Source organism: Aphelocoma coerulescens, chromosome 14 (assembly GCF_041296385.1).
Source record: "Aphelocoma coerulescens isolate FSJ_1873_10779 chromosome 14, UR_Acoe_1.0, whole genome shotgun sequence".
NCBI lineage: Eukaryota > Metazoa > Chordata > Aves > Passeriformes > Corvidae > Aphelocoma > Aphelocoma coerulescens.
The window spans coordinates 16901117-16928541 of NC_091028.1; the positions used below are offsets into that span (position 1 = coordinate 16901117).

Here is a 27425-nt window from a genome sequence, read left to right on the forward strand (position 1 = left end):
AGTCAAGGATTTTTTTTTTTTTTTTAGCATTATAATCACCTTAAGTAATTTGAGGTTATATTTCATCCTACCAGCTGCTACCAAGTTGTTATTTAACCTTATACTCTATTCGTTTCTGCTTGGATCTATTTGAACAATTAGTTGTCAAGGAAATAAGGATTTGTAGTGCTCTGTTCCTAGGATATGTATCAACTTGATACTTGATACTCTGCATTCCTCGATTGCTCCAACACCCTGCTGTCACAGAACCACGGAACGGGGTCAGCTTGGAAGGGACCACAGGGGGTCAACCTGGTCCCACCTCCCTGGCTCTGCAGTATCTCCAGCGAGGGAGACTCCACAGCCTCTCTGGAGAATCTGTCCCAGGGCTCGGTCACTCACAGGGCAGTTCTTCCTCGTGTTCAGGTAGAATTTCCTGGGCATCAGCTCCTGCCCGTTCCTCTGCTCCCATTGCTGGGCCCCAGAGAGCAGAGCCTGGTCTATGCTCTGAGCCCTCCCTGCAGACTCTTTTACACATTCATGTCATGGCTTCAACCCTGATAGTTACTGCGCTGTTTCTGTGCGCTTTAACCCCGCTCACACCACTCCGGGCCCGCCTCAAGGCCGCCGCTTTAAAGGAGGCGGGCGCGGGGCATTACGACGGCCGGTTTTGCGGCAGCGTGCTGCTTGGCGGCGCGCGGCGGCGCTTGACGGCAGAAGGAGCTGAGCGGGAGGAGGGAGGACAACAAAGGGCCGGGGGCCGCGGCGGCGGCGGGCGCGGGGCGGCGGGGCCGGCGCAGGTGAGGCGGGCAGGGGAGCACATCTGGGCCCCTGAAAGCGCGGGGCTGCTGCGGCAGCGAAGGACCAGCCCCGCACGGCACGGCCCGTCCTGTCCTGCCCTGCGGTCGGAGCTGCGGCGGCCTCGGCCCGGGGCAGCCGGAGCCCGGCAGCGCTCTGGGGCCGGTGGGGTGGGGTGGCGTGGGGGAGGGTCGGTCTAGAAGCGCCTCGGGACGCAGTGGGAGAACCGGGGGCTTTAGTGGTTAATGTAACGCTAACTCTTTTCAGTTACCGTTTTAATTCCGAAATTAACCGGTGCTATCAGACACATTCAAAAGTAACGTACTCTGGAGTTGTAGAACTGGATGAACTTGATACTGTATACAGCATAATTTTCGGATAGCTAGGATCCGCGTGAATAAGCATTTCTGCTTAAAGAAAAAGAAACCGTAAAACTTCTTTTGAGGTTAAAAACAATGCAGAGGTAAATGTATTGTTTTGTAATGTAATGTGTTCTATGGTTCTTGTGTTGAAGATTAAATACAAAAGAACCTGAAGGAGTGTAATCTAATGAATGCAGCACGTAGTTGGAGGGGAAGAAGACTTGATTGCTAACCACGGTTTTTCTCGTACTGAGCCTTAGGTTGCTTTGCTGCTTTGTGGTTCTGTAAAGCTAAATTGATGTACAGTGGGGCAGCTTGAGAACTAGCAGAAGTATTTGTAAATTTATTTTAATAATTCGAAGCTCTTTTTAAATGCTAAATACTGTGTGTTTAATAGAGGTGTGTTATGTATAGGTTTTCTTAGCCGGTGGAAAAACAGTGAATATACAGCTCAATTCTTTCAGCTGAGTTCAGTTGCACCTGTTGTGTATTTACAATTGAGTTGTTCTTACTTCCTGGCTTGTCTTTCTAGGAGAGTGCACTGAAGGTTTGAGACTACTCTTTCATATCAGCAGCTGTGTGACTCCAGCTAATGCCATGGACCTCAAGGTGTTTCCCTTAGACTGGTTCTTCTGTGCTGCAGGTTACGAGGAGCATTCCTGTATTAAAAAGGATAGTGAAGGCCTTGGCCATAGGCATAATTAAATTTAACGTAAATGATGCAGGTTCGCTGATGGAGCAGTAGTGGAATTCTTAAGGTCACCACCGTTTTTCTGTCTTGCCTTAAAAGTTATTTAAAGCATGGGGTTTTTTTGTTTCCCTTTAGCAGGTGGGAAGAATGAAAGGAAGGGGGGATGAAAGGATGTTGAACCTTTTTGTTTGGCTGTATGATGGAAGGAAACAGGACGGAGAACCTCTGCAATAGATCATTGGGATGGCTTCAGAGACAAGAGAATGATGCTAAACCATGGCTCTGGAAACTTTCTAATTGCTTTTCCGCTGCTGAGAAGGCTTTGCCTTGTAGTGCGAAAACGGTAATTTCTGCCTTCCCTAAGAGTATAGTTGGGCTCCCAGTGCAGAGGGGGTGGGTGGCTGACTCCAGTGGTGTTACTGACTAAAGGGGAGTGGGGAGGGAAGGAAGAGGAGGCAGCAGTTACCAAGGTAAGTACAAAATCTGTTTGGGCATTTGAGGCCTTCACTTGTGCTCACAGCACTCACACCCGTGTTGGTGGGAACAGGCAAGTTGCTTTGCTTGTCAGGCTTTATTTGCCACAGCTGTTTGGGATAATGCAACTGGCTGCCTAAAAGGTGTGTAAGGAGCTTCTGGAGAGCTCTGCCAAGTTACTGTTGAAGAGTAGAGATGGGGAGGTCATGCTTCCAGTTTGTGTGTTTAGTTTGGAGGCAAATATAGTTCTCTGAATTATTATTGTATAGTAGTTATAGCAGTTGTGGATACTCTTCTTCACAATGTCTTACTCCTTGTTTCCATTTCTTTAAATGTTCCTTTTCTGTAATGTATGTAATTCTATACATTTAATATGCAAAGGGTAAGGATTAGAAGGAGTAGTAGAACACAATTAGGTACTTCATCAAGTTAGCTCCAACTGTTAAATAACACTGATTCAGACACATTTAATCTGACTTTTAAGTAAAGGCATAAGAGAAATGAATGAGTGTGTTGCTGTTTTCATGTGTTGGGGGTTAGGAAGGGCGCTGCCATAAAATCTGGAATTTGGTATATAAATCAGTTCCAGACAGATTTTTGGCAGAGTTTATCTTCATGAGATACAGCATCAAGTAGAGAGGAATGGTTTTCAAGTTGAGTAATTAATTATTCATTCATGTGTACTAGAAAATGCATTAAATTCAATTTGGAAAATAAAAGTTGTTCAAAAGTTTTGTAGCAGTGTTCTGTGCAGGTTACCTCTACTGACCTTGAGTATTCTATGCTTCTTTTAACCTTGCTTGGTTTTCACTGCTGGCATTTGTAAAAACTTTGTCTGTACATCTTGTTATCTTAAATCAGAATAGACAAAACACTTGGTTGTTGTGAAACTTTAGCCTTCTTTGGCCTCTGCTATATTACCTGCTTGATGTAATTTCTAATTTATTTAAGTCATACTCTTTTAATAAATTACTTTCGGAATTTTAATACAATTTTTAAGTCGTTATTCAAACTAAAATATGATTACTTGTGTATCTGCGAATTGTGAAGCTTTGTCACATCCATCTGTGTTTGTTCTTACAAGAAATAATGATCTCTGAGCCTTAGCCTAACAGTTTTCTGCTTTTATGATTCTGTTTTATGGACTCATTGCTATTTGGTGTATAACTCTTTGGGTTTGTTGTTTCCAAAATCCACTGATAACAGTATACCTAAGACTGGCACACGTAACTGACGTGGTTCTTTTAATATTTTATGTGTTCAGTCAATAAGGTAATAGTAATCATAAGGGTAGCACTTTGAATGCAAAATTGTAATAGTCTTAAAATACGCGGGTTTTACCCTATAAAATTATCGTTTTATTAATGTATGTGAGTGTAACTGTGCTTTAATTTTCCAGAAAGATTACATGGAGAACAAGAAAGCTGCTGTAGACTTGAAGGATGCTGCATCTCCTCACTCTGGCTCTAAATTGTTTCCAGCAGTGCCGCTTCCTGATGTTCATCCTCTTCAGCAACAGCAATTACAGCTTTCCCCTGGCCCCAAAGTAAGCTGCTGTGCTCATGGCTCTGACTCTTCTTGTACTCCACAAATGCATTGTGGTGGTGGTGGTGGTGGAAACCTGATTCACCCTGGCACAGTATTAGATTCAAAAAGCACTGGGACAATAACTTGTCAAGTAGGGTCAGGATTTGCTTATCAGTCTGCATCTTCACTGAAGAACCCTTCAGCTAGAAGCAGTTTGGCAGGAATTTCCAGTGAGTTCTCTGGCATGTGCGTAGAAAACAGTGTATCTTCCTGTCAGCATCTGGCCTGTTGTGGAAAACTCCATTTCCAGCCCTGTCACAGTAACGTGCACAAACTGCATCAGTTCCCAGCCCTGCAGAGCTGCCCATCTCCTGGCTATTTCCCCTGTCCCGAGTTCACGAGTGGGGCCGCGGGGCGCTTGGATGAGCACGTGGCACAGTCGGAACTGACGTCACGCGTGTGCGCCAACCCTCTGCACCTAAATGTGGCACCTCCCGTGTGTCTGAAGGGCTCTCACTACTGCACTGACTGCTTGAGCAAGGTTTGTACACCCTGTGTTTCTCATTCCTTACTGTGCTATGTGGTTCATGTTGAAACTGGGTAATTTGAGTAAAACTGAAGGTGCAGTTTGCATCCCCCTAGTTGGTGATGCACAGTCCAAATGTACTAGACAGCCTTTTTGAAGCTGAGCACTTTTCTGAGGTAACATTCAGTGCCATAGGAAGACAAAAGAGCTATCACAATGTTTAGCCTACAGGGGATCTTTAATGTACTCAAGTAGCGTTCTAACTTCTTTCAAATCCAGTCATCTCTTCTTTACAGCTCCGATTAAACTGTTCCATGGTAGGGACTCTGAGAAAAGGCTAACAACAGTTAAGATGTACCCTTGGGCAGCTGATCAATAAAGAGCCATTTGTAAGTCAGATGATACATCTTATGCTACAAGGATATTCTAGTCCTGGTTTGAATGTGAATTTGATGGTTTGGTTTGATAGGTCTTCGTTCAGTTTTCCAAAATTTGTAATTTATACTTTAGTACCAATTTAGTAAAATTTAGGACTTGTTAGAACTGTGCTTGAGCATCACTAGGAATTTCTAGTGAAATAATTTACTCAACTTTGCAGGATGTGTTACTTAAACTTCTAAGTTTGAGTTTCCAATATAAAAGTAAAATGTAATTTTAATGAACTAAATGGTGAATTCAGTATATTTGGAATTACTATCACACCTTCTACTCTTCATGTGCTGGTTTTGCATACTAGGTCTCTGACTGGGCTTTGTTGGTTTTTTTGGTTTTTTTTTTTTTAGAGGATGCATATTAGTACTACTTAAAGGTGACATGTCTTGATATGTTGAGTTTAGTAGAATCTTTCTTGCATTTGGAAATCTAAAGCTGAACATGCTGGGATAGAAGGACAGGAGCTTCCTTCATGCCAGCATACTGTTGTTAATTAGCTTTGTAGAGTACATCTGAACTGGCATTTGTTGCAGAAGGGAAACTGAATGTTTCTAGCATGGATTAGCATGTGTTAATTTTGTATACTAAATGAACATGTATTCTGAAAAATTGTCCCAACAGCCAACCAGAAACAGCCTAGTTGATGCTGCTAAAATCTGGCCAAATATTCCTCCTCCAAGTGCACAGACTGCACCTGTTCCTATCCCAATCTGTAATGGCTGTGGAACCAAAGGAGCAGGAAATGAGAAGAGCTTGATACTGGCAAGCAGCCTTGGCAAATCACCACAGAAATATGGTAAACCATGTTTGCTTGAAACTTCCATTTAGTTGATGTTCTCCTTTTAGATACTGTTGCACAGCAAGAGTTCTCTTAAATTGCGCTGTTATCTGGAAACTTCTGTAAAGTCATAAAAGACTAAACAGTAAAAAAAATATCTTGTCTCTCTTGAAAATTCATCACTTGCTTTTACATGTTTTGACTACTTAATTTACTGTATTGTTTGCCTAGAGTTTTGATTTTACTATTATTGTTCTTACTGTTTTAAGAACTAGAAAAAGAAATTCTGCAGACTTGGAAGCTATTTTGTTCTGGTGATGTATAACGAAATTATCTATAGCCATAATTGAAAAGCATTTTCATAGCTTAGTGTCTGTTGTCACTCCATATGCAGTAAAGGTGTAACGTTTATAATTACAGTATAGTTTTCTCAAGTGCTCTTAAGAGGAAAATACTGTGTGAAATACTTGCATGGTCTTTCTACGGTGTTAGTACTGCTTCAATTACGAAATTGTATCTAGTATAAAAGTTATAAACTCTTTTAAAAGTCACAGAATATTAAGAAATTGATAGTTTTACTTTAAGACTACATCCATTTTAAGGTTTTTAAGGTGATACACCCCTATCAAGTGTCTTTACAAAATGTGATTCCAGTGAATCTTTGTGTAGCTAGTCAACATACACACGAACAGATATGATCGTCTGGTGTGCCTTATTTTAAAGTCTCAGGTAACATTAATTTGTAGCTTGTTCTTGAACTGTGAGGATTCTGTGTCATTCCTCGTGTTTCTTTTCAAGTTGTTTTGCGGGGAGGGAATGGTTGTATAATGTTGGTTCAAATTTAAATAGATTTTCAGAGTGCTGAAACACCAGCTTAGCCTGCAGTAGCAAAAACTCTTAAGCTCCCTCTCCTGAGCTGTAGGATACCTTTGTGTTAGTGGTATACTGCCTTAATTTTATGTAATTGCCATCATGATGCTGGTCATCTCATCCAGTTTTGTTTAGATTTTTTTATCTAATCCACAATGTGAATTTGAACAGTTTCCATGTTTTGCTTCTGTTGCTGATACGGCACCAAGTGTTAGGCAAACTTCAGACAGTTTTTTCTGGCATTTGGTAATTTTTAAAAGACGTTCCTTTATTGTTTGAGAGCTTAAAAGTGAAGTCAAAGTTGTCTTGCATCTTTATCCAAACTTGATAGTGACTAAATTTCTGTTTGAGACTCATGGTTTGTTGGATTCCTTAAGAAAGTAAAACTGAACTTGCATTCCTGGGCATGTTGTTCATAAGGCTTCCCATGTCTAGCATAGTATGCTAGGTTTAGCATTTTCAGTATTTGGAGATGAAAATGAGCTGTGTTCTTCCATCTGCACAGGGTCCCCGGAAGTTGCAATAACAGGCCAAGTTCTGGAAAACTTGCCCCCCATTGGAGTCTTCTGGGATATTGAAAACTGCTCAGTTCCCACTGGCCGTTCAGCTATAGCAGTTGTGCAGAGGATTCGTGAGAAATTTTTTAAAGGTCACAGAGAGGCAGAATTCATCTGTGTGTGTGACATTAGTAAAGAAAACAAAGAAGTCATTCAGGAGCTAAACAACTGCCAGGTATCCAACCAGCACCAGCTTGGGGTTCTTGCTTGAGAATTTGTGTACTTTGAGTGCGCCAAGAGTGATTATCATTCATTAAATCTTTGTTCGCTTCTGTGGGTTTAGTGCATATTTAGTTTATGGTTGGGGTCTCTAACATTGATTTCTTTTTTTTTCTGCTGTGATATATTTTAAAAGTGAATCTGCATTCTGTTTTCTGTAGGTAACTGGTTTAGCTTTAGTTTTAGTGTTCACAAGAGTGTTTTTATCTCATCCAGTAAAATGCGGTGGAGTTTTTGTTATCCTTCAAATCTGTAACTAAATGATTAACCTAAAAGATCTATGATTCTGTGAAGTTAACTTTTTTACTTTGTTAGTGAATACTGTGCTGATTGGTAAGGATACCTGTAGATGTGGTATTGATTGGAGCACCTTTAACACTACATATATTTTCCATCAATACCTTCTGTTTCTTCATATTTTTTTAAACTTTTTGTGCTGGTTTCTATGTCAGAAATTACCACCTTCTAAATTGCAGGTGTAATAACAGGTTGACAGTTTTTTGGCATGTTTTTGAAGTCTATGAATTGTTATCCTTTAAACAGAACAGCAGAAGTCACCCCAAAGACATTGCTGAACAAGTAGCGTCGAAGTTTAGTGCTCACAGAACACTTTTTGATCCCTACATGCTCCATTTCATGCATTAATTTACCTAATTTAAAAGTGCATGCGAGAGCTTGTATTTTAAGGTTTTTTTTAAAATTCCATTGAATCAAGCACAGTTCACATTGAAACTTTACTTCAGTGTGTCTGTGTATTTCCACAGGTGACTGTTGCACATATCAATGCTACAGCCAAGAATGCTGCTGATGACAAACTCAGACAGAGTCTGAGGAGATTTGCTGATACACACACTGCACCTGCCACTGTGGTTCTTGTGTCAAGTAAGTGTTTGTGATACTCAGCTACAGTGCTGGCTTCAGTTCCTCTCTTCCATAGTATTTTTGCATATGACACTATTTTGATTGCCAAGGGTGGTGTTTTGAACCAGCTTTAACTGAACTGCTGAAGAATTCTTAATGTCAGTGGCAGCAGAGGAAAAGCAAGGAGAGTAAGAAGAGAACTTGGCTCAGTTTAGTCACTGTTATGATTTGATGCCTTTTTGAGTATCAGCAGGTACGTGTCTAACTACTACCTGAAGTTAGCTTCAGCAGGAAGCTCCTAAATTAAAACACATGAAGTTGTATTTATGGTCTGAGCAAAATGTATTTGTTTTTAATTCTCATAGCAGCATATTATACAGTTAAATCTGCAATCCACTCAACTATTGAATTGCCATGTGATGGCCTTGGGTTTCTCTCTAAAGCTAAACAAATGTTTGCTATAGAAATATCCAGTACCAGTCCAATGCTCTGCTGATGAATTGCTACAAGCTGCAGTTAAAAGGAAGCCCTTGTCTTGAGACTGAATGTGAACTGCTGATTTTAAATAATGTCTGAGAAGCCTGGTAGCTGGTGGTGTTTTTTCATTGGAAATTTCCACTGGTAAACAGAACTTGAGTGAGATTTGTGGTTTTGTTTCTTCAGTCAGATTTTTCAAGTGTTTCCTTGCCTATTTAATTTTTTTCGCCTCCAGCTGATGTAAACTTTGCTTTGGAACTGAGTGACCTGAGACATCGACATGGTTTCCGAATAATTTTGGTACATAAAAACCAAGCTTCAGAAGCACTCTTACATCATGCCCATGAGCTTATTTGTTTTGAAGAATTTATTTCAGACTTGCCACCAAGGTTACCACTGAAAATGCCGGTAAAGATTTTAATTCTTGATGCAACAGACCTTCCCAAGTGTCAGATTGGAGTTTTTGTTGTAATTTAGGAGGAGAACAGGCTGAAATTATGTATGTGTTAGTTATGATGGGGAATGATGTCTGCTGTGTATTTGGCCACTATCTGTATTTCAGTTACTACCATGTGAATGTTTGCTTTCTGCTTTTAGGCAGAAAGAATGAAATAATAAAATTATAAAGTAGTTTACTAAAAAGTGAAATAGCAAAGTCCCATTCTTACCAATAACTGTTTTACCAGATAATATACCTTACATGCTTTTCTTTCCCTTGCAGAAAATTTGGGTAAGAACTTAGTTGTGCATTAAGACATCTTAGTGATGCTTTCTTAAGTTTTACGTGATTGTGTCTTTTCTTGGGCTTTTGTCTTCCTTGGTGATTCCCTCTGGATATGTTATGGTGTCTTTGCACAGCACTCGTGACTTTTTCTTTCTTGGAAATAACTTCCTGACCTATGTTTTCATATGCATGTATAGAACATATAGGTTACTGGATGGTTAACAATGGTGCTTTCTCATCTGGAGAACTGATCAGGTATTGATCCATTGATCAGGGACTCTAGTCTATTCTAACTTTAAATTATATTTGAGATGGAAGTTTGAGGGTCTGCCTTGGTATGAGAGTTTTCCAAACAGATTGAGTGCTGCGAAAGGAGTAACTTGGTGATGGGATGGGGGTGGTGGGAGGAAGGCATGGTCACCAAGAACCAGTGTTAAAACTACTGGGTTTGAACCAGAGGGTATTCTGGCATAATCAGACTGAAATCTTCCTCCCTTTTAACAGGCTTGTCATACACTGTTATATGTCTATAATCTGCCAACAAACAGAGACAGCAAAAGTGTCAGCAATCGCCTGAGGCGTTTGTCAGACAACTGTGGAGGGAAGGTGCTGAGCATTTCTGGAAGCAGCGCAATTCTCCGCTTCTTAAACCAGGAAAGTGCGGAACGGGCTCGGAAGCGAATGGAAAATGAAGATGTTTTTGGTAACAGGATTGTAGTGTCTTTCACTCCCAAAAACAAAGAATTTAGTGAAACAAAAAGCTCCAGCTTTGTGGGAACTGAGAAGGTCAAGTCTCCCAAAAAAATTAACAAGAACACGAAGCTGTGCCTCCTCAACAAAGACTCAAATGATCAGTCTGCTGGTACCAAAGGCTCTGCTGGGAGAGGATTCCAGATCCATGGATCTATCATCAAACCCACAAATGTCAAAAGTTTACAGGTATTGTTGTTCTGCCTTGTTGCATATTCTTGCTTTTCCTTGTGTTCTGAGGATTGCTTCTGTTACAACTTTAACTTGTCAGTCCTATTAAATGATTAACTGTAATGTGTGTTGACATTCCTGAATGAAAGCTGTATTCATCTGCTTGGGAAGCAGACAATTAACGTGAGGGTGGTTGTTGTTCCCCCTCCCTGCCATGTTTTTCTCAAATTGAAAATACTGCTGGTATTAGCTCTCAAGTTCTTGCCACTTTTGACTTTTGCACTGGTGATAAGTAACATCTAGAGTGGTCCATTTTGCTTGTTTTAAGGAGAAGTAGGGTTAGACCTACAGTGTAGCAAAACATTTCAAGTAATTGACAGTCTACTGTCTTCTGCTGCAGAAAATCAAAAATTCCTTATTAGGAAATGCCAATGAAAACGCTATTAAAGAAAAAATGGTCAGTCACCTAGCTTTCCATCAGAAAGAAAGCCTCTGGCAAGGGATGTCTGGTGCTTTTATGCTGACCTTTTATCTGTTTCATATAGGAGCTGTGCCGCCTTGAGTCAAAGAACATCAGTAGAAATACTGAAAACCAGCAAGAACGTTTAAGAGAACAAATTCCTTCTCCTCAGAGTAACTCTAATGCAGCAATTTCCGTGTCTCTGGCAACCAAAAAAATGGGAGCAGGAGACTTGTCCTCCAAAAATAGTCAGAAGTATGTTTAAAAATAAAAATAGATGTTGATGTTAGTTACATATTTTTGATGTAAATTCTGAAACATGATGTTTTTTCTTTTTCTTATATACATTTGTAAATAGAAAAGAGACCTCGGCTTCCAGGAGCATTACCAATTCCCCTGTAGATAAAAAAGACAAAGATGAAACTGTGTTTCAGGTCAGCTATCCCTCTGCTTTCAGTAAGTTGACAGCCTCAAGACAACTCAGTCCTTTACTGATGTCTCAGAGTTGTTGGTCATCTCGGTAAGTGTTTGTCTGTCTTGGGAGGGGAAGTGAGACTTCACCAATATATACATTGATTATTGACAGCTGATTTGCTTGTGCTGGAATTTGTTTTGCCTGCACACACATACTGGGAAAATCCCTTCTAAGCGCTGTATTTGTGCGCTAGACCTGTCTGTTACTTGATTTTGAGATGTATATATTGGAATTGTGCAGTTACTTCAGCTCATAAATGTTTTTATTTTATCCAGGAGTATGTCTCCCAATCTTTCAAATAGATCATCTCCACTCACATTTAATGTAGTGAATCATACCAGTGGTACAGACTGCCCTGATCCTTTTGCAAATGGTGCAGACATTCAGATCAGCAACATAGATTACAGATTGTCCAGGAAAGAGTTGCAGCAAAATTTACAAGAAGTCTTCTCAAGACATGGCAAGGTAAAGGCTCAAATATTTTTATTAAATCTGTTTTTTAAATACTTCCTGTTTATGTATTTAGGGACATGTTTGTGGTTTAGCTTCAGGTGAGCAGAAGTAGAAAGGTGTTGGGAGCAGGACTTTTAAACCCTGTTAAAAGGATGGATTGTGTTGTTTGGTTTTTTTTTTTCCTGTTAAAAAGACCAGATAACCACTTGTACTAGGTTTTTAATCTGTGTGTGGTCTTCTTAGATCTGGTATTCTGAAGTTTGGTATATAAAATTCCTACTAAGTGGCTCATTAGTATGTAGGGATGAGACTTAAGCTTTAACAGGATAACCTTTTTAAGCTGTAAAGCTCAATTCCTAATGTCAGCTTAAAAATCACAGTAAAAACTGTTTTGAGTCAGAAGTGATCAAAAGCAGGGAAAGTGTGAATTGGTAAAAAGCAGTTATGGAAGGTGAGGTCAGTGGTCCTATTTCTGTCTGATCTGTGGATGACGTTTTTCTGGCATAATCTTTACATGGGAAGATGATGCTTGTGTTAATGAAATACCATTGACTTGCCTTACTCCGGGATCACTGTACTTGGCTCTTGTTTGCATTGCACTGATGGCTGTGGTTCCTCACTCACTTCCCTTTAGTGTTGTATTTGGCTCTTGGCCAAAGCAAGACTGCTCTAGTGGTGACTTGCTTTGGGTTAATATTTTGCTGTAAATGTATGAGGTGTCTTCTTCCTCTCAGGTCAAAAGTGTGGAGCTCAGTCCTCACACAGACTACCAGCTGAAGGCCAATGTTCAGATGGAAAACCTGCAAGAAGCCATCAGTGCTGTCAACAGTCTGCACAGATACAAAATTGGCAGTAAGAGGATCCAGGTCTCATTAGCAACAGGAGCTGCTAGTAAATCACTCTCTCTACTTAGGTAATAAGCACTTTAGTATCTTCTTAATTGTCCTAGTATGTATTAGTAGCTGAGAGATGATTTAAAATACTGCTTAAAGGGATAATAGGGAAGTAAAGAAAAATCTGTTGTATGACTTGATAAATACATTAAATGCAACTACTCTGGTTTTTAGTTTAGCATTTCTGTACTGCTTATATTTTAAGTTCCATCTGAAGACTCTAGATCTCTGTTTAAGAGGGTTTAATAGCTACACTACTATACTTGCATAATACCGATATACCTTTAACTTAATTTGTGCAGCTGAGTTAAGATTACACTGGGCCATCTCTATTTCTTCTTTCTTTCAAGAAAGTGTGTATGAATTTTGTTTTTAAGGGTGGGTACACAGTTGAACATCAGGGATACACCAGCAGCATTTCATTTGCTACTTGAAATATGATACAACTTAGAGTGCTGCTGCTAGTGAGGATACGAGTGAGTTTTTTTCTTCCAGAAAGAAAGCATTAGGAAAAAAGTTGTTATCATTTCCTCAGGGAATGAAACTAGTGCTTGGACTGTAGAGTATTCTACAATTATATACTACTTGCCATTGGCTTTTTTTCATTCTTGCCTGTTCAAAGTTTGTAATGACCAGGCTGATAACTTCTAATTCTGCAGCTTTGAGGTTTTTATAGGTGCTCAGATCTTAGCACCACCTATGACAGATGCAACTCCTTCAGACATGACCTGATGAATTAACAGAAGTGTTACTACTTGCACTCCCTGATCTAAAATGACAACTTTTATAGTGCTGCAATAGAAGGGAATGCAGTTTGTCCTGTTTCATTTATAGTTCATAAACTGTGTCTGTAAATATCTTGCTAATTTAGGCTGGAGTCTAATAACAGCATATTAATTTTGTGCTAATGCTGCAAAACTTCTCTTACAGCTCAGAAGCAATGTCCATTCTGCAGGATGCACCTGCTTGTTGCTTGCCTGTGTTCAAATTCACAGAAATCTATGAAAAAAAGTGAGTTCCTGGTGGTTTCCCCTCCAGTGCTTCTAAAAAAATCTGATCATGTATGACTTTTGCAGTGACTTAGAGAGAGTAGCAGAGTGGAAAGTTAGGAATTTTTGTTGTTAGGTGTTGCAGCATATTTTGTATCCAGAGGCAGTGATGGCAAAACTGGCCTTTTTTAGAGGGTTCTACTTTCAGTATTTTACTTAATTCTTTTGCATTGCTATGAATAGGTTAGTTACCTTAACATTTTGCATTAAATAGTTTCTAGCATGTTCCTGTTTATTAACTAAAAAGGCAGATTATAGCATTGCCTTACCTGTGTTTATAAAGTGCATTTATTTCAATCTTTCTCTTTTAGATTTGGCCGTAAGTTAATTGTCTCAGACTTGTATAAACTCACAGACACTGTGGCAATCCGTGACCAGGGAAATGGGAGGCTCGTGTGCCTCCTGCCCAGCAGCCAAGCCAGGCAGAGTCCCTTGGGATCTTCACAGTCACATGATGGCTCCTCAGCAAACTGTAGTCCAATAATATTTGAAGAGTTGGAATATCACGAGCCTGTTTGTAAGCAGCATTGCCTGAATAAGGACTTTATGTAAGCTGTGTATAAAATACTATAAATCTTACAAATATTCGAACATCATTTATAGTGTACAGGTGTATTAAAGTCGAGATGTGTGTTCTCATAGTGTGCTCTAGTCATTCCTCATATGTTCACAAGAATTAAGTCAGGCAGAAAGTAGTGAGATGGGCCATTGAATTTTCTAGGCAGTTCTCATGGGTTAGTGTGTCCAGGTAAGAGAATTGTGTTCTAGCACAGGTGCCAGGACTTGAACACTTCTTTAATGGAAGCTGGAAGGTTGCCTGCATTTCTCTGGTTATGTAGGAAGGTTATACATACTAGAGACTTCTATTACCTGAATTTCATTATGTAATTGTAGCTGATGATTCTTCTTTGTCCTCCAGCTACATTTAGTGATTCATAGTGAGCTGAGGTTTCCTGAAGCCATGTATTAAGTTTTTTGTATAATTCAACAGTTGCCAGGTTGTGCTACTAGAGGAGTTATTAGGTGTTCATCTCGTATGCTAAAATTTAGTTTGAAAGTTTTAATAGGTAATAAAAATATGGTCTTCTAAATGTTACTTCTGTAAATTTGCTGTAGTATTACTACAACCCTAGGGTATCACCATGTCCCACAGCCATAGGGAGGAGGAGAGAAGATCCAGCAGGCAGGAATTGTGCAGCAAGATTGATTTATTGAATTATTTTACAAACTCTTTTATAGACTTTTTTCTTCATAGTCTAATTGGACAAAGGGTCAGCCACCCCTTGGGGTGATTGGCTAAAATCCTAAAACATGCATTGTCAAAATATTTTTCTACTGTACCATAAACAAGACTTTTCAAGGCTGTAGGTGTTTGGTTGTTTACATAGCTCTGCTACCTCTTCTGTGAGAGAGAAAAGTCTCTCACGGGCTTAGAAAATAGCAAGAAAATCCTTGCCAGCAGCATTTTTGTATCTACACTGTAGCTGTATTACTTCTGGGGAAAACATGATGAAAGTTGCTTGTACTGTACTACAAGTGCTATTGTCACTAGTAGGAGTATATTACATGCATGTAGTATGTTTACTATCTATGTGAGCACAGATACTATGTTAAAGCTGTGTGTAGAGTAAGCATAGAAACTTGAACCTCTTATTTTTGCAGTGAACATGAATTTGATCCAGATTCTTACAGAATTCCTTTTGTGGTTTTGTCTCTGAAGACATTTGCTCCCCAAGTTCACAGTCTTCTACAGACACATGAGGGTACTGTGCCTTTACTAAGGTAAAGTATTTTTATTTATGTTTTTAGTAAGGTCTGATAGGTTGAAGACTTCAAACGTTATGGAAATTACCGGTTATATATAAACTCAGTTCTTACATAAAATGGTATCCTTTATAGCAAATTAATGCCCTATGAAGTGATTACTTTTAAAATTCTTGCTTAGCAAAAACAGCACACTTATTTAAAATATGCATTTTATGAAGATTTCTGTAATGTGTCAGTAAGTTGTTGAAATCTTACTCATGAAGTGTTTCAAAATAACAATGTTTTTAGGACAATTATTATAGTGGTATTTTAGTGTATAATGGAAGATTTCTTTTTTGTCCTCCAAAGTTTTCCTGATTGTTACATGTCAGAGTTCAATGACCTTGAAATGGTGCCAGAAGGCCAAGGTGGTGTTCCTTTAGAACATCTGATTACCTGTGTTCCCGGAGTTAACATTGCCACTGCCCAGAATGGCATTAAAGTTATCAAATGGATACATAACAAACCACCACCTCCTACTGCAGGTAAATATTTCTGCTTAAAACCTTTTCTCTGAACTAATTTTTTTATGCTATAAAAATATGGCTAATTTTTTTATGCTAAAAAATTAAACTAATAAGTTCTGTTAATAAACATGTATAATTGTTAAACTTTTTATAAGGAGAAACTTTCATCTTGAATGTTCATACTTATTTTCCCCTATGCTGTAGCTTCAATATGTAAGTACAGTGCAGTGTTTAGTGGAAGAATACTAGTGAAAGGTACAGTAATGTGACTTTTTTCTTTGTAGATCCTTGGCTTCTGCGTTCCAAGAGCCCTGTAGGTAATCCCCAGCTCATTCAGTTCAGTCGAGAAGTGATAGATCTGCTCAAAAGCCAACCATCCTGTGTCATCCCTGTCAGCAAATTCATCCCAACCTACCACCACCACTTTGCAAAGCAATGCCGAGTGTCTGACTATGGCTATTCCAAATTAATGGAGCTGCTGGAAGCAGTGCCTCATGTACTGCAGGTGAGTGATGTGGTACTGGCCATTTTGACCAGAATTATAGCTGCAGCTATCTGAATTCCTGGTTGCTATTGTAGATTAGATGCTGGGTAATTACCTAGTGCCCCTTGAAAGAGATGGTTGACTGAACCTTGGTGGGTGTGTTCTTTCTTGAGATGCTGTTTCTGTGCCTACCCTTTCAAAACAACTTCTGGTGAAATTAGCTCTTCATATAAGCCTCAGGAATAAAGTTTGAAGCTACTTTTAACCTCTGGCAGGTACTTGGGTAAAAGTTTTTAATTGTGCTGTGTGCAGCATAAGAAGACTGTAAATGCTGAGTGCTCATGAGTTGGGCTGAGATGTGTAGCCTGTGGCTTGAAGAGATTTCTGTGAGAAATAAGTCATGTGACCTTATTACAAAATTACTGTGGTCACATTAGCTTACAACTTTGAAAAGCAGTTGGTTGTAGAATTCTCAAATAACCAATGCAGATGTGCAGAAGTGGCAATAGCACTCATGGATGAAGTATTGAATTTCTTGAGGGGATAGTTCTTAGTACAGGAAGTGGGTGGCTTCATGAGGCTGTCATTCCAGATGCTGTCTCTATTATATTCTTTTTCTAGCCTACCTGTACTAATATTGGCTTTTAAATACCTCTTACTGAGGATACTGGATGTGAGTGGCTAAATCTGATTTTCTTTCAGATTCTTGGCATGGGTTCCAAACGCTTGTTAACGCTAACACACAGAGCTCAGGTGAAGCGCTTCACTCAAGATTTACTGAAGCTGCTCAAATCCCAGGCCAGTAAGCAAGTTATTGTGAGGGAATTCTTGCAGGCTTATCACTGGTAAGTTATCCTTAATGAAACAAGAACAACTGTGCAGGGCATGTCTATAAGAGGAGTCAGCACTTAAAATCTTAAAACTGTGGCAACTACATTGCCTTTTCACTGTTATGTGGAAGTTTACACTTCCAATGAAAACAAAAACTAAAAGCTCTCTGCCGTATTTTACTCCTTCCCTTAGTACTTAAGGTTCATCTAATTTCATTGGGGTTGGAAATGGGTTATTATATTTCATTAGTTCTCTTTGGAGCCATGGCTGCAAGGTTGGATTTAAGCAAGTGGGTCATGGCACATTAACATGAACAGTAAAGGGAAAACTTAGTGTTAGGCTTTCTTTAGAAGGAAATATAAAATGAATAGATTAACTGTCAGGAGTTACTTCTACTGCTTTAACTGGATCTAGCAGTGGCAAAAATGAGGAGTAATACCTGTCAGGAACATTCTGTTCTAGCATGATAAAAAATAGGGTATTTGGGGTTTTTTAATAATTAAGATTGATGCTTTCTTTAATATGAAGATAGAAAGTAATAGTTAATGTGCTTTAAACAAACCGTGACATACTAGAACTACCTATGAATCTGTTTTTGAATGCGTGCTGTTGTAAATTATGTGCCAACAGCTCCTTCTTGGGAGTGCACTTTCCTATTTCCACTCTTGGCAAAAACACATTATTGGTTGTTTATAAATCTACTTAATGTAATGTCAGCACTGGCCACTTGTTGAATAGAAGTGTTTGTGAAGGGTTTTTTCTCCGGAGAGATTTTGGTTGGAGAGATGGGAAGAGTAAAACACATTATAATATATTATACAGTATTGGGAAGCTTAATACGGTATTTTCTAGGAGATGGTATCTGCCTTCTCTTGGGACCTGTTCTTGTTTAAGAGTGTATGGCTGTAACTATTAAGCAGATACAGACTATTAGAAGTGTAGCCAGCTGGAGCTGTATACACAGCATAATTACATTTTTCCTAAAACACTTAAAACCACTGGTTGATATATACAGCTCTTTGTTACACTGTTCATATGACAGTAGATCTTACTTCTCTGGTTTAGAATGGATTTCTAGTTTCCCCTCAGTTTTCCAGGCTAGTATTATTGCCAGTGTGGAAATTATCCTTACTTTTTTTAGGATGTGAGGCTTACTTTCTCAACTCTCAAAAAAATGTATTTTTTGCCTACACAGCATGCATTAATACTTGTATTACACACAAATTTTTAAAATTTTCAGGTGTTTCTCTAAGGATTGGGATGTTACTGAGTATGGAGTGTGTGAACTGGCTGATATTATATCAGAAATTCCAGATACAACCATCTGTTTGTCACAGCAAGACAATGAAATGGTAATTTGTATTCCCAAAAGAGGTATGTCCATGAAACTTTCTTGTGCTGTTTCTAAACAGATTGTTCTTGGACTATTCTAAAGCTTTAGTAACTCAAATGTGTAGAAGTGGCTTGGATTTTTTTTATAATTGTCTTTCTACCTTTAAGTTGCTAAGTTCTAGCAAATCAAGAATGTCATTCTCTGAACACTTAGAACAGGAAAACAGGACAGGTGGCAAAAATCCAGTGTTACTACTTTTGCATGTAGTTGTGCTTTCTGTGGTATGATTAGAGTGTGGATTGTTTCCATACAGAAAAAAAACCCAGCATATTTGGCTATTTAAAACCTTCTAAAGTGCTAATAACCTATTTTGGACTTTTAAACATGTAAGTCTAGTAAAGGTCTCAGTGGTAGAAGAAAAGACTGACTTGGCATAATACATGATCAGGCTGAAAAGCAGCCATTGTGTTTGCTTATTATATTCTGTTGCATTTTGTAAGTGTGTTGAGGTGTAGCTCTTGCTTTTTTTTTTTAATTTTAGAACGTACCCAGGAGGAAATTGAAAGAACCAAGCAGTTTTCCAAGGAGGTGGTGGATCTGCTGCGGCACCAGCCCCATTTTCGAATGCCCTTCAATAAATTTATTCCTTGTTACCACCACCACTTTGGGCGTCAGTGCAAACTTGCTTACTATGGCTTTACAAAACTACTTGAACTCTTTGAAGCCATACCAGATGTCTTACTTGTAAGTCCTAAAATCATAAACTGGACAAAATCATTTTTCTGGAATGTGTACAACTGTTTCAGCAGGGGTTTTGTTTCTCATAAACTTTATTACGAGGCGTAAACTGTGCACCTGTAATGTTTAGACAGCTGTATTTAAGAAAATCTTTTATTAATGCTGTTTTGGTGAAGTCCATCGTTTTGAGCACATTCAGGAAGCTGTTTGTTAACAAATTTTAAAAAAATACAGTGCCTCAAAATTTGAGCTAAGTTTTGCTGAAGTTCTGTTCAGTTTGCTTTTAAAAAGTTAGCTATTTAGCTGCTTGTTCTGTTGTATTTCAGAAGTTATATGGTTTTGCTTGCTGTAGAAAGAGTTTTTGAGGTGGCTGAGCCCTGGTACATAGCAAATGCCTGCCTGCCAGCCCTGAGTTTCAGCTGAGGCTTATGACTTTGTTCATCCAGACTCCATCAATCACTTCAGCAGAGTGTCGCTTGTGTTTTCGAGGTACTGGAGTGTGGAGAGGAGAAGATTCTCTCCTTGACAGAGGTGGAGCAGGTGAAGGCAGTGGCTGCCCAGTTTGTGAAGCTGCTGCGGGCGCAGAAGGACAATTCGCTGCTGCTGGCGGATCTGCTGCCCGAGTACAGCAAAACCTTTGGCTACACCCTGCGCCTGCACGACTTTGACGTCAGCTCTGTGCCAGCCCTCATGCAGAAGCTCTGCCACGTTGTAAAGGTAACCTTTTAGCCCTGTCAGTTATCCCTCTGGGAGGTGTGTAGGGTTGTGTTAAGGAGTTTTCTGTCTCACAGGACATGGCTCAGTATGTGTAACAAAATGTTGTTTCTGGAGTACAGCATTAAGTCAGGAAGGGGAAAGTCCAAAAGGGTTTTATATGTAGTTTCTATATTCTTACGATGTTCTCTTTGTTCTTTTGTAACCTTGCAGCATTCTCTGGGAATACTCATGTTTATTTAGCAAATAATAAGTACAAAATTCTATTTTAGTACTTATTTTAACAGTACAAATTTATTTTTTCCCCCACCTGACTTCTTACTGTGAAAAACAGTTTTCTGATAACTGTAGTAGTTTTTCAGTCTTCTAATGCTTTCAGTTCCTTTACTTTTTTTTTTAGCTATGGTTTGAGACTTTGAATGTAAATACATAGGTGGTCCTCTATGCCGATGGAAAAGAGAAGTTGCAATTACATGGATGTGGGCACATTGGTTTAGTTGCTCCAGTTTTGTTGACTTAGCAGCTGGTGTTAGGCTGGAGCTCAGTCAGGACCAACTGGCTTGTAACAAAGAGTAAAATCATACCTAGCAGTGGACAGAAACTGCTGCACAGCTGTACAGGTCTTGTCTATTTAAAGTAAATACTTCATGTAATAAGCTGCTTGATTTTTGTGCGGTTTTGGCTAGGGGAATGTCAGATACAGCTATGCTTAAATAAACCCCAGCTGTACATCTTATTTATAAATCAGTCTCTTCTGTGTCCCTAACTTCTTTACCAATTAATTTTTCTAGGTGGTTGACACAGAATCTGGCAAGCAAATTCAGCTGATAAATAGAAAATCTCTGCGGACTCTGACTGCCCAGTTGCTGGTTTTGCTGATGTCCTGGGATGGAACATCCTTTCTCTCTGTTGAACAGCTTAAGCAACATTATGAAACAGTCCACAGTACTTCACTTAATCCATGTGAATATGGATTTATGACCTTAACTGAACTCCTGAAGAGTCTGCCTTACTTGGTTGAGGTGTGTAAGCTCTTGCCTTTCTGATGTGTTTGAAAAGGCCTTGTGTCTAGAGGCTATGGAAGTATGTGCTCTAATTCTTTCTCCTTTTGTTTTTTTCCTCTTTTTCTGCTAGGTTTTTACCAATGGTGCAGCAGAAGAATATGTCAAGCTTACAAATCTGTATATGTTTGCAAAGAATGTGAGGTCCTTACTTCACACCTACCACTATCAGCAAATTTTTCTTCACGAGTTCCCAGTAGCATACAGCAAATACACAGGAGAAGTGCTGCAGCCTAAAGCATATGGATGCAATAATTTAGAAGAGCTGTTGGGAGCAATTCCACAGGTGTGAAGAACTCAGTTTTGCACAATTACTTTGAGATTTGTGCATGGATTAAAAGTAGTTACACAACCACAGTTTGTTAGTTGGGGTGAATTACTGGAATAATTACCTTCTTCAGGGAAGCTTACACCAGTTGTATTTTTAATATTCAGAGACATCTGGGAAAGAAAAAGAAAATAAACCAGCACATATGTTTTTGGTGAAATTTTGCTTAAGAACTGTTCCTAGTAAGGCTATAAACAACCCTGGCATCTCTGAGTGAGAGAATTGATTTTCTGTCTGTGTGAATGAATGGTTGTACAGTACTGAACCCTCATTTTGATCAGAGTGCATTATTGGGTTTGGGAGTGAAGAATTCTGGGACCTTGTCAGAAGCACCATGTTCTTGTCATCCACATATCCCTACTGCTCTGGGATAATTTTGTGACCTAATTTGTGGCTATAATATTTCCTTTAAGTAAGTCAGTCTTTCTGAAGAGTGACAAAATGGAATTTTTCAGCTCCATGTTTACACATTTAGTTTCATTAGTGTATATTTAGTATACTTTTGGGCACTATGGTTTGCCTTTGGTATCAACTACTTGGAGCCTTTACTTGGGTAGTGTAGTACAAATTAGCAGTGTGATTTCATTTACTGTTAGCAATAATGTCAGAGCAAAGCTGGATGAAAGGCAGTGAGCAAATGCTTTGAGTTTAGCATGTGCTGATGTTCAATTCTGCTTCCTTCTCAATAGGTGGTCTGGATTAAAGGACATGGCCATAAGAGAATTGTAGTCCTGAAAAATGATATGAAAAGTAAGCCATTTCAATTTTGAGCAGTATCTTAGTTTTTAAGAGGCAGCTTGAGTAAACTAACCAAATTAACTTGCCTTTTTGTAGCTCGTTTTAGCTCACCTAGTTTTCCCCCTGCTGATCATCTGGATGATCATGGAAATCAACTTGCTGACAATAATGGACATATTCTGGAGACCCAAGGATCCACTTCATCAATGGAATTAAATCTAGGAAGGCCTAGCAATGGTAATGCAAAATTGATTTATATAAGAAATTTATTCTCTTAGGGAAAATAAGCAGAGTAATTGCAGCAGCATGGGGAAGGGTGAGTTACTAAATCTCAACTAGTATTATATACATTTTGGCTTGAAAGCTGGTTGAACTTCTCTGAGTTTGTGGTTAGGCTTGTGTCCTGAGCTGCCAGTGTATAAATGTGTGCGTGTGTGTGTACATATATATATAGCTGCTGGGTACTGCTTCCCATTCATTTGGTGGAAATTTAAGTCTATAGACATGAAGCTAATGGGGGAGGGGGTCCAGCAGCAGCTTCTGATAGCAGTGTCTCCTGTATTGTGATGAGAATTTTGTTAGATGCTCTTGATGCGACAAATCTGAGGTTAATTAGCATTAATTAAATTAGCTTGGTGGTAGTATTTCAAATAGTGCATAGTTCTCAAAGCCTCAGATTTGCACCTGGAGACTTTACATTTACCTGTGGCAATAGTGACACCTTCACAGCTTACAGATACTCTGAAAGATGTTCCCTTATTTTTGTAGCTTCTAATCAAACAGAACAAGAACTCCTTTGCCTCACAAATACATCTCCTGTTGACCTGCTGTGTGAGCCAGTACCTTCCTGCCTGCCATCCCCCCAGCTGAGACCTGATCCCGTGGTTCTTGAGTCTGCAGACCTCATTCAGTTTGAGGAACGCCCCGCACCCCTCCCAGGTAAGAGTTTGCTTCCCTATGTTGCTTCAAATCAGGCTGAGTTCTTTTTTTAAGTATTTTATTGCCTAATAGCAGAGAAATATTCTTTTTTACAAGAGCAGAGCCTCAGTAAATTGAGTTGTCTTATTTATTTTAGAGATAATGATTTTAACAGAAGAAGAAAAACAAAGAATTGTTACCACAGCTCAAGAAAAGTTGATCTCTGGTTCTGTGGTGTCTGACACCACAGAGAATGCTTCAGTGCCTCCCTGTCAGTCCTCTGAAACCCAAGTAAACAAAGAAGCAACGGACAGCCCGGCCAAAAAACAACACAAAAACAAGGTCAAATTGGCAGCAAACTTCTCACTTGCACCTGTAACCAAGCTTTAACTCTTTTTTTTTTAGTGTGAAAGACAAATACCTATGGACTGTGCACAAAGTAAAGCTGTTTGCTAGCCCATGTGTATTTTAATGGAAAACCTAGAGGAATTAATTTGTATTTAATGTATCCTGTGAAGATTTTGTTCCTTTTACACTGAACACAGCTGTTAGCAGAGCAGATTTTTTTCTATTATTTTCAAAAAAAATCTGGCATTTGTTAAATTATTCTTAAATTTTACAGGTTTTCATAAATGTGTTCAGTAAAAGCAAAATATTAATTCAACAAACATGGAACAGATTTTATTTTCTTTAAGCCTTGTTGGTAATGTAATCATAAATGTAGCATATTGTATTCTATAGGCTGTTGCTTACTGGTATTGTTTCAGACAGTATTAATGAAATGCATGATTTGTCTTTCAAAAGCCTGTTGAGAAATTTTAACTCGCTGACCTGGAATGACAAGAGTGAGGGGAGCTGATTGTTCTCCAGAGGGGAAACTTGTTCTCTGACCTTTCAGATGACTTGTAACTGCATTGGAAATGCCTGTCTGAAGATGTCTGTAGAAGATTATGTGGGTCTTATGTAAAACTTGTTTTAAATGTTTGTTTGCTGTAGCTTTCAGTTCCATTTAGGAGCTCTCTAGGATGCTGATGCTTTAAGCTTCCCTCATATTTAGTTTGTCTGGCATGGGTTTGGTTAAGGAAGAGATTGTCTTGATGTCATGAGTGTAAGATACAGACACACACATTTTCATTGTGTCTAGAAATGAAGTTAGGAAGATTCTGATATTTCTGAAATATGCATCTAATGCATAAATTACAGATAATGGAGCAGGTCTTATTAAAGTGGTTTGTGATGGGAGGTATTGATGGCTATTTCCACCTGTAAGGAAAGTTCTAGCTACATGTGGAAATGCTAAGGTTGTTCTGCTTAACCTTGTTTTCTATTTTTAAGCATGTTCAGTAAATGGGAAGCTCGTTCTTTGATGTGCTGTCTTTTAGCTGTGTCTGTTTTTATTCTAAGACTTACTCCTAGTGTTGGAAGCTTTTTGAATTTGTGGTATCTTGTGTTGGCTTTTGCAAGGGCCAGCTTTGGGAGAGAGGTTAAGTCAGTGGATGACCTTAACTCTAGTTAGCAGAATTGTCCAGTGTGTGAGACTTTATACCCATTCTGGGTAACCATGGCATTTACAATGGGTTGTATTTGCCAGGCAGCAAATAAATTGCTTGTAGTATTGAAAGAACCTATACTAGAAGTTTTCCACTGGCCAACTGAATTTTTTTTTTAGATGGATTCTATTGTAATATGCAAGAGATGGAACACAGGCTCTAATTTTTCAGCCAGCAGCAGGAAATGCCACAGAACAATGGCTAGACAGAATTTTACTAGTCAGATTTTGTTATAAAATCTTTTATATTTAGGCAAGTATTACCAGTAGTGAGTTTATAGCCGTTGTAAGTGCAAAGAAACACTGGGAAGTTTTTCTGAGCATTATGGCACAGTATTTTGAGTCCATAGTAAACCTCTACAGACATACTGCTATAGAAGAAGAAATTTAGAAGTAAGCTTTCTTGGAATGTTTTTAGTGAGTTAAATGCAAGAAAATCTGCTTTCACCTTAATTTTGATAAGGTTGACAGTGATCAGTCTAGATCTTTGTTTCAGAAGAGTGTGCATGGGAGAAGAGACCAGCCTGAAACTGTATTTTCATGAGATGCAGCTACAAGTCATTTGGAGTACTGAAGAAAACCAGGTTTTTGCTTCAGAGGAAAATATGGTATTTATCCAAGTAAAGTGGTGGTTATACCACATGCGGAGGTCAGCATATCTTATCTGGATTCATGTGTGATTCTGCTGAAATTGCTGTTTGAAAGTAATAGAATAATACTTTTGAGAAGTTGTGTTCATAGTGTAACAAAATAGCTAATTGAATTGCAATATATTTTTTTATCCAAAGGGTTAAACAAATGATGTGACTTACAGATTTAAAAGCTTTGCAACCATGAAATTCTTTATTTAGCAAATAAATGTACTACTTCAGATTCATGTTTGTTCAAAAGAAAATGTCACTGAAGCCCTCAATTTATGCACTATTTTTTTTCTTGGAATGGGAGAGAGAAGAAAGACTTCATTTCTTAGCTGTCTACCTTGTTTGGACACTTTCTTTTGTGGCTCAAGTGCTGTTTTGTGTGTTGGGACCAAACAGTTGTCAATAAAATTTTCAAGCAAGCATAACTCTTGTCCTTGTCTGAAGACTTGAAAAAAAAAAAAACCAAAAAGAACCCACCCCAACGTGCCCTGGAATATGTAACTTGCTGTGTCATGTTAAATTTAATTATTGAGACTGAACAGAGAGCTGGGGTTTAGTGAAGAATAAAAAGAAACACCATAAATTCTGAAGAATGAGGCTTTTCCCAGTTTTTGCAATTGAGCTGTTTGCAGATGCACTCAGTGTCCCTTACTGCCCTTCATGCAACATTAATGTTTAAGGGTTTTTTTGAGAAGAAGCTGTGTTACCAGCCTAAAGAGAAAAATATAGAAAGGGAGTGTAAATTCAGCAGTTGAATGTCAGGTGTTCCTCCTCAGTGTCTCCCTTTGAGATGCTAAAATTGTTGCAAATAAGGTCATGTGAATGTTAATAAAGTTAACCAGTCACTTTTTAGTTATAATAGCTTTGTTTTCCAGCTTGCTGAAGATGGTTATTATCCAGGAACTAGAAATCTGGCAAATTTCTTTCACTGGAGTGTTTTGAAATTCCAAATCTTAACAAAACAAAAAAAAGGCAACTAAACTGAACTGTTTTGTCTTCTCACAGCATCATGGACAAAAGTAAAGAGCTGGATGAGCTGCTCCTGACTTTATCTTTTTTTTTTGGGGGGGGGAGGGTGTTTGGGCTGATTTTGGTTTTTGTTTTATAACATATTCTCACTTAGCAGAACTGTTAAGTGGAGTCTCCTAGAGTAAATGTCAGGCCTGCTGCAGATAAGCAATCCTTTGACCTTACAGAATACTTGTTCAGTAAACAAATTTAAAGTAACTGCCTAAAAAATTTACCAGGAAACTCTTCATAAACAGTGTAATAAATATCCCTCTTGAAAATAATGAATATTCCTCTTTGAAAGGAGGAACAGGCAGTTTATAGAAACTTCCTAGAGCAGCACCGTAAACCCCATAATCACCACTCTGTAATTTCATTTATCAGTAGTTGTGAATGTTTTTAAGTAAAGGAAGGAGTAAAATCCCTCATAGCACCTGGTATGTGATTACCTTCAAAAGATGAGTTTGATTTTTAAATGCTGCTTTGGTATTGTGCTGCAAACATTCCCACTCCTTTCATTCTCATTTTACGTTAAGCCATCTGTTTTAAGTTAGCAAAAAAGTCATTATGGAAAAAACTGTCATTTTTTCTCTAAAATTAACAGGGCTTGTTTTGCCTGCCATAATGTAACAGACTCGTTATGGTTTAACTCCTATTAAAAGGAGCCTTTTTCTAGCAAGCATTACTTTTAATGCTGCATTCCTTCCTGTATGACTACTTTTATGTTTAGTATTTCCTTAGGTGGACAAAGAAAAAAATCCTAATTCAAGTGGTTTTTAAAATGGTTTGTAGTGCTATATGTATGCTACAGAAAGCAGATTGATCTAAATAGAGAATGCCATTTTACAAGACATTTCTGAAATGCCACTTCATGGCTGTCAAAGCACTATTTTATGTCATGGCGTGGCTCAAGTTTCGAGTCAGTCTTTCAGTTATTGAATTCAAAAGTGAAGAATTGCATCCTGCCAGAAGAGCTGTTCTGTGTCTTTAAGCAAAAAACCAACAAACTCCTCTGTTGGTGTAGATGGGATGAGGTGATTGGCTGCAAGAAACTTGGTGTTAGCTGCAGTCATCTCCTCTGGTTTTGTGATCAAGCCGGTTAAAATCCACTCATCTCTGTAACTGATGAGATTTACTTTTTAGGTATTAGTTTAAACATCTCTTGGTGTCTTACCACAATTATTTCAACCTCCCATGAAGTGTTGTTGCAGAAAACTGCCTCTCCTTAAGAAACTACTAAGGCTGTAAAAAAAGCAAACTTAAAAGTGAGGGGAGATCTCCTG

The 27425-nt window shown here is 38.7% G+C and overlaps 1 protein-coding gene across 4 annotated transcripts; it reads left to right on the plus strand.

Moving 5' to 3' along the window:
- Positions 1-1791: 1791 nt before the first annotated feature.
- On the plus strand, positions 1792-25559 carry MARF1 (meiosis regulator and mRNA stability factor 1). Of its 4 annotated transcripts, none has more exons than XM_069029528.1 (26): positions 1792-2173; positions 3704-4372; positions 5411-5585; positions 6943-7169; positions 7978-8095; positions 8787-8959; positions 9780-10214; positions 10742-10911; positions 11015-11176; positions 11407-11596; positions 12319-12497; positions 13408-13488; positions 13838-14074; positions 15189-15308; positions 15642-15817; positions 16084-16304; positions 16986-17128; positions 18355-18488; positions 18989-19191; positions 19654-19902; positions 20691-20921; positions 21034-21246; positions 21978-22038; positions 22123-22263; positions 22795-22965; positions 23102-25559. In XM_069029528.1, the coding sequence occupies exons 1-26, from the start codon at positions 2027-2029 to the stop codon at positions 23332-23334; spliced, it is 5259 nt and encodes a 1752-aa protein (XP_068885629.1). In that variant the 5' UTR covers positions 1792-2026; the 3' UTR covers positions 23335-25559. The 4 variants fall into 4 exon arrangements, with proteins under 4 accessions (XP_068885629.1, XP_068885630.1, XP_068885631.1 ...); XM_069029529.1 differs by having other exon boundaries at positions 19675-19902; XM_069029530.1 differs by having other exon boundaries at positions 3704-3850.
- The last annotated feature ends 1866 nt before the right edge of the window (positions 25560-27425 follow it).